The sequence below is a fragment of the Saccoglossus kowalevskii genome, chromosome 8, assembly GCF_978046115.1.
Source record: "Saccoglossus kowalevskii chromosome 8, keSacKowa6.1, whole genome shotgun sequence".
Taxonomy (NCBI): Eukaryota; Metazoa; Hemichordata; class Enteropneusta; family Harrimaniidae; genus Saccoglossus; species Saccoglossus kowalevskii.
The window spans coordinates 22,315,665-22,323,525 of NC_140648.1; the positions used below are offsets into that span (position 1 = coordinate 22,315,665).

General features: G+C 37.0%; 1 protein-coding gene and 1 long non-coding RNA gene across 2 annotated transcripts; both read left to right on the top strand.

Annotated features, from left to right (window-relative positions):
- Positions 1-45: 45 nt before the first annotated feature.
- LOC146739419 (uncharacterized) lies at positions 46-656 on the top strand. Its single transcript, XR_014930180.1, has 3 exons — positions 46-98; positions 239-391; positions 602-656. It is a non-coding gene; the product is annotated as an uncharacterized LOC146739419 (long non-coding RNA).
- Positions 657-886: 230 nt separating this feature from the next.
- LOC146739420 (uncharacterized) lies at positions 887-6,789 on the top strand. The gene is made up of 8 exons (XM_085502775.1): positions 887-903; positions 2,425-2,471; positions 2,922-3,194; positions 3,415-3,684; positions 3,843-4,130; positions 4,284-4,512; positions 6,090-6,145; positions 6,447-6,789. Exons 1-8 carry the CDS (start codon positions 887-889, stop codon positions 6,497-6,499), a joined length of 1,233 nt encoding a protein of 410 aa, XP_085358901.1. The 3' UTR covers positions 6,500-6,789.
- The last annotated feature ends 1,072 nt before the right edge of the window (positions 6,790-7,861 follow it).

The following is a 7,861-nucleotide window of genomic DNA, read 5'->3' on the forward strand; positions in this document are numbered from 1 at the left end:
TAGACTAGATTTAAATATTCTTGAACAAAACATTTGTATACTTTCTATCAGCGTTTGTAGAGAAGGGGATTGGATTTGTCGACCTGACCTGGCATGCGGTGAGTACATGTTACTTTTAAAATGTCGTGCATACACACTTAGACATTTCAATTTCAAAAGTAATACAATCGTAAATTCGAATTGCTCGACTGTAATTGTTTTCGTGTGTTGCAATGTGTGACAATGATTGTTTTCACAGGTGGACCATGTCCTTGTCCAATCGATTTTGTACCGGAAGTGTGCTGGGAATCGTGCGACGAGTGTATTGCAAATCCTGATCAGGATTACCTTTGCTGTACGGACATTGAAAACTGCCCGCCTCCTTCATGCCTGGGTGGACATTATATTGAAGGTATTTCAGCGTTTAAATTTGGAAATGGTACGGGTATAATTAAGAAATATATATCACATCATATTTGTGTGTTAACATTATACACTGTACTAGTATAATGATATTTACATGCCCGGTGCTATGACGTTTGTAATATGTGGTGATTTGATTGAATGCTGCATGACAGTATTCGACAAACGTCATTATAAAACTCTTTAAATCCGTTCTTAGGTTACTGTGAAAAGAACTGTACTTACTACAGACCATTTGAAACTTATGTAGAAAACTGTGAAATATGGTAAGCAGCAAAAACGTCTACTCCACACATGTATTCCCCGCAGGGAGTGTAAAGTAACAATATTGTAATTGCTTCCCCGATAATCACTGTACAATGTTTTACAAAAAGTGCAACAATGTTTCATGTATAAAACACGTGTTCGAACTCAACAGTTATTAGCGCCAACATTACCTACAACTGGCACTGTAATCTCATGCAGAATCAGTGGAAAACCCAACATGGTGAATCAGCTTGGGTGAAAATAACGTTCTGGCAAACTCGTCCGTGCAGTAATTGGTTCTCTCCTAGTGAATGACACCAGTGATCCGACGAAGGGGGTGGGGGTACTTTGTATAACATCACACGAAACAAATTTCAAAATGTTTGCACTTCTGTAAACATCGGACACTGCTTATCGGGAAAAAACAACAATAATATTATTACTTTACACTCACTGTAACCACCATTTATGACACTCTGGTTAAAATCTGGTGTAGTGTACGGGCTTTAATTATTTTGGCTATAAACTTATTTTAATTCTAATTTTTATTACTTTTGTTAATGCCTTTTTATTTTATTATTTTACTTTGATTTTGTGATTTTTTTAATTCCGCCCCACATACATCTGATCCAACGCCTATGCAAGTCCCGTTCAAATCTTGCATAAGTAACAGCCAATCACAGCCCCCTTTTATACAGGCTGTCGGTTGCTTACATTTCAGTGTAGCGATACTCTAACGGGCAATCTTTCTGTACATTATATTTTGCCCACTTGAATAAACCATTAATAGAAAATTGTTAGTATATTTTTATTTACAAAAGAAATTCCACAGCACTTTACAATTTTTGTCATTACATTGAATATTTTTTTTTCACTTACAACAAATGTGTGTACACTTCCTGATACATCTCCGCCAGCCAAGGTTCGTTTATTCAGTCATCGCTTCAATTTTACATCAAACGCAGAACATAATTATCTAGAATGGAAGCAAAAAATAACTAAATCGTATTGATTAGAACACTGTAAATAACTATATAAACAATGCAACCTGATTTTAAATTGTATAACGGTCACAGGCCCACGGCATCGACGCAGAAAACTAGAGCAAAAAAAATTTCCTGATCAATTGCGATGTGTCCAGTCCAAATCAGCCGTGTTTATCTCGGTCGCTAACGTCGGTATAATCCGCCATTTTATTTGAGTGTGTTTGCCACCTGACTCTGCCCGGTGACGTCATCATGTGCGCTATAGAAGGAGATCTGTGATTCGTTGACTAAAATCGTCGATGGTGGGTCCTTGTTGAAAACTCGTTACATATGCATCGGGTCAGATGTATGTAGGGCGGAATTTTAAAAAATCACAAAATTAAAACAATAAAATAAAAAGGCATTAATAACAAAAGTAATAAAAATTAGAATTAAAATAAGTTTATAGCCAAAATAATTAAAGCCCGTACACTACATCGGATTTTAATCAGATTGCATTTATGACTACGCCAAGTGGTCGTTTCGCTCCGTTAAGGTGTTACTGATACACACATATATCCACATGAACATTGACGCGACCTTACCCGGGGGCACTTGTGTAGTAATTTCGAATATGCTCTCAGTATTGTGCCCGTATTATCATTAGATTGACCATCAGTGTTCATAGATTAGAAATTCGCCTGATCAAAATTACATCAACGATAGCAGATAACAATTTGTACCTTGTTGTATGTATTGCATATATTCTTGAAACAGTTAATATAAACTGCGTCTGTTTAAATCTATTTAGCGAATGTAGAAACGGCAAGTGGTACTGCAAACCGGACCCTGATTGTGGTAAGTTAAATTTTCAAGAAGTGCTACTGAGACTAAAACATTATTGGATGTCACTATGTAAAAATGTTTCCATAATTTTAATTTGCCTAGAGAAGCGTAGGTAAACGGTTAAGGGGCACTACAGTTTATATAAAATTTAATTTAAATGCACCGTGGTGTGTAAATACATATTCTATGGCTCACTAATAATTACTGCGTGGGTGTCTGTAACCTTATAGTTCAACCACCTTGCCCTATGGAATTCCTTTAATTGGTGCTGATGGTAGTCCCGTTGGTTGTGATTCTCTTGATAAGCAGTGTCCATTTGGCTACCATTGCTACACCCATCCAACTGACTTGACATCAGTGTGCTGTCCAAATACAGGTGAGTGCACACTACTCATTTAGTTCATGAATATTCCCGAATCATTAAAATTTCATGAATAATATATGCCTGCAATATACTTGCAGAATGTGTGGATGGTGCATGGACTGTCTGGTTCGATAGAGATGACCCAGGAACTACCGGAGATTGGGAAACGACATCACTTGCCATCAAGTTGTATGGTGATAACATGTGTACCGATCCATCGGCGATACAAGTGCAGACCCTTGACGGTATTCCTGCAGAAGATACTGGTGAAATATTCTTGTATTATTCGCCGGACATTGGTTTTGTGTGTCGTATGGTAGATCAGCCAGATAACACTTGCCTTGACTATCGAGTGAGATACTGCTGTCCAGGTAACACATTTATTATATTGTATATTGCAGGAAAACCGGTATACATTCACATGTTATGTTTTCTGAGTCACAAATTAATAGTTGTGTCACCGTGTTCCGCTGGATTTCCGATAATTGTTGAGATGTTGTCCCGTGGTTAAAAACATTGATTCCTCGTTGTGGCATGTCCGATAACGTTGTGTAATATGCAGTATTATATGTGTAATTTTTGTTCAAACAGCTAATCCCCCATGTGATGGTGAATGGTCACAATGGTTCGACGAAGACAGTCCAGAAGAAGGGATTGGCGATTTAGAAACGCTAGCAACTCTATGTGAAAAGACGTGCGAACGACCCAGCGCAATTCAAGCCCAGACTATTGATGGCATACCAGCTGAATTAACAGGCGATGTGTTACTCAGCAATGATATCATTAATGGATTTGCTTGTTTGAATGAAGAACAGGACGATGAGAAATGTGAAGATTATAAAGTCAGATTCTGTTGTCCTGGTAAATCAATATTCACAACAAATAATATATTATGTTTTTACGTTATTTTCGTTGAATATTTGAATTTGAGTATTACTTTGAATTGAATACTTATTATAAGCGAAAAACTGTCTCGTCTCATTAACCATGTTTTTTATTTATGTAATATCACTATACAGAACAGCCAGATTGTGACAAGTGGACAAAATGGTTCAACACCGATAAACCATGTGAAGGTTTAGATGCAGATCGTGAAATCACCGCCGTAATCCAAGATGAATATCCAAATGAAATGTGTAAAAATCCGTTATTCATCCAAGTTGTTGTCGCCGCCACTGAACAACCTTCATCAAGCACCGGGCAGGTATTCCTACATCACGATGTCGATCCTGGATTTGTTTGTCTTGACAAAGATCAGCCAGCTGGTGATCAATGTCATGATTACAAAGTTCGATACTGTTGTGATGGTACGTATTTATATACAATTAATATGTTAACTATTACGTAAGAACTTGTCATTTCACAGACAAAGTTGTGATTGCTGCATTCGCACCTGAGTGTTTCTATGAGGTGTAAAATTATTTCCTGAGAGCTCTGAACGCCACAATGCTTCCTTCCAGAACAACCTGATAAACCCGGACAATGCCCAATGGTACCATCTATCGACGCTGTCCGTCCCAAGGGCTACTGCTACTATGAATGCCAAGATGATACCGACTGCCTGGGGAAGAAAAAATGCTGTGCTTCTGGAATATGTGGCACCATTTGTATGGATCCTGTGTTCCCATGTTTCCATGAGGGCGTTATTTACCAGGAAGGCGATGGCAGAAAAGAAGACTGCAATACCTGGTAGGTTATTAGTGAATGTCGTCGACATTTCGTTACGTAATACTAAAGATGAACTAGATACGTTTAGTATTACTGAGAAGTCGCATAGACCGAGGATTCGACACCCGCCTACAAATATATGGCGGAGAACCGTTCTGCCGTTTTCATTATTGTAACCAGCTAAAACATCTATCGTCCAACCTAGCGATCACAAATACCATTTGTGGCCGAGAAATGAACCTACAGTACTGGAACATTGACGAAATCTAGTTTTACGCAACGAAACAACGTTTTGTTGATAAATACGTCAAGAACAAGATAGCGGCGTGTATTTTCGGTTGACGTTGGAAAATGTCGATTTGATCGACCCTAGTAGGAATCTTATGTAATTTTGCTACCAGTTAAGGTATTTAGAATAGTTGGACGTATCGTATTTTTAACAGGAAAGCTGAATGCCTCTTAAATCGCTCGAACATTCCTTCACAATAGTGTCGAATTCCCAGTCTATTCGACTTCTCAGGAATGTGGGGGCCGAATGATCAGTGGAAGAAGGCCAACCTACTGGACTGTACTCAGGGCTATTGAATAGCCGTGACTGTCGGCACCGGTCGTATTATAAGTTTCACAATCCGTAACCGGAACTTAATCTCGCTGCTATATGTATCCAGCATTTGGTGTCACGTCTCTCAATTTTCTATTCTTAGCTGCATTACATATATATTGTTAAATTCAAACAATTGAGTAATTTACAGTAATGTGGCAGTTGTGCCGGCCGACATTGTTTTTTGCAACTACAATACTGGATGATTTCTTATTAACCAGGTTTTGAGTCATATTGTTCACATCATCACTAATATAGCTTTTTAATAAATACTGTAAAACATGTCTTTTTCGCGAGCATGTCTTTTTCGCGAATTTAGCGAGAGAACTCATTCTCTAATTCAAGATGTCGCTAATTGACTTTATTATAAATTCAAAATGGCCGCCAAACAAAGAAATCAACAATGACGAGAGATTCGCTAAATTAACATTTTACCACAATCTGCTAAAATTGCATGCCGCTTTTTCGACATGTTTTACAGTCCGTTTAACAACCAAGTACTTATAAACGTTAAAACGCTACATTTCTCAGGTTTGATCACGAGGGCGCTGACAGATGGTCATTTCAATGTTTCGATATGATCTTATGAGAAATGCATTCTGGATGATAATAGGACCCTTTTCTTGATATGCAATGTCAAGGGAATTAAAAAAAGAAATGAAGAAATAATAATTTTGCAAAAAGTTCTAGAGCGATTGCTATAATTATAACATTCTTAGCTTGATTGATAATGTCAAATCGCAGTCAACACAAAATAATGAATGCTACCTTGTCATTCTTATTTTGTTACCATAACGTATCCACCAAATTCGGCTTCGTGCTTAATGATCCGTTTCAACCTTATGTCAAATTAACGTTTCTGAAGTGCCAATCCAAGCAGTCAACAGTCTGTGTGTATAATGATTCTATAGTGGCCAGTTGAACCATCTTAATAACACATGCAAGCCAACCACTTAAATTACATCAGTTTAATGACAATTATTATATCCTTTGACAGTTACTGTACGAGCGTTGGAACCTGGGTGTGCACACAGATTCTGTGTGGGGATACAGGTACGTTTTATCTAACAACTTGCATTGTTAAGTTCTAGATATTCGTACCAAAGCAAAACGACAAAATTGCCCGAGCCACAATCTTCTACATTTAATATAACTACGTATCTCAGAAAGCAGATGGGAAATTTGAATTGCCTTAAGTTAAACTACTGTAAAAACAATTCATGCGAAACAAGTTTGAAAATCTCGTTTTATTCATAAAATATATCGTGTATATGGATGTTATTGACAATAAAGGTGATTATTACATCCATAAAATATTATAAAATTAAAATAATTTATTTCATTTTCTTTACAGTTATCGAGGCAGTCGAGCTCGAGGCTACCACTGAAAGACTGACAATAGGCTGAGCTAACACTTGATTGAATTCATCTATTTAAGTCATCCTTTAATCGGCAAACCCCTTCTTCGCAAATAAACTATTCCATCAATAACTATGGCTGGTTACGACAGCTAATTAATATTCAATAATTGTTTCTTCGAATTTATAGAAATAAACTCGGCCTGTAAATAATATTGTTGTTGTTGCTGCTGCTGACAGTGCCACTGATGCTATTGTACATCTTACTTTTGTTAAACACGATGACAGCTTAATTGGTATATATTTCTACTTCGCCTGCAATAAATTATATTCCCTTTATCTATTAGTATCTATCTTTATCGACATATCATCCCAGATCTCAGCACACGCGCGTATTACAGGAAACAAAATGCATTAGATGACGTATTTATAATATGGACAATACATGCTAATTGCGACGTAATTGTGATCACGCTGGGTAGTCACTTGTGTGTGCTTATGTTTATCACTTTTCACTTTTCACTTTTCGGACGACAACAATATGACCACCATTGAAGTAAAGTTAAACCATACCCAATTGTAGACTATTCAACACACAACAGGGTAAATTACAAGTATGCGAGTACAATAACATTACTGTATACAACAAAAAGGTGGTACGAAAACATTGAGCACGTGTCATTCTGGGTCATAATTGCCTTGTTAAGAAGACACTTGCATCAGACAAGTGATATTATCTGAGATTCATATTTGACTACACGCTAATTATATCTGCAAAAAACAACTTTTCAATGTTGAGGTTAGTCATTTTCTGGTAAACCCTTGGTTTAATTGATGAAAAAATACAATATCCCTTTAAATAATCTGCATATGTACTACAGGTCTAAGAACAGCAAATGTGTTACGAATGCATTTCGCATTGTAAGTGTGATACCAAATTTATTGCTTTCCCATGTTTTTTTTTTCAGAATAGAATGAGATGTGGTTAATATAGCATATACTCTTTTCCACAACTGGGTTCAGTATGATTTAGCTAGGCACATTTGCATTGATGAGAGGCAATATAGTTAACAAGATCCTCTTGGTGAAAATATTCTGGATTGCCATCATTCAATTCAAAGGCAATCGTACTAGTATAATCCTCTGTCAACCAACATACCCATCAATCCATGCATTCTCTGCCTACATCCTACGAACATTCTACTGCCCCCTGACTTTATCACATCACTACACCAACTACAACATCTGGTTTATTATTCACTTTCATGCAATATGTACATATCGCCTTAGGAACGACGCCCGCTATGTTGGGAGGGAGAATAACATTTATTGTACAAGGAACCTTCAATTTTGTATTTAATATTTTGATGTTAGGTAACTCGTATGGTACCTTCTGCCTTGTGTCTTGTTT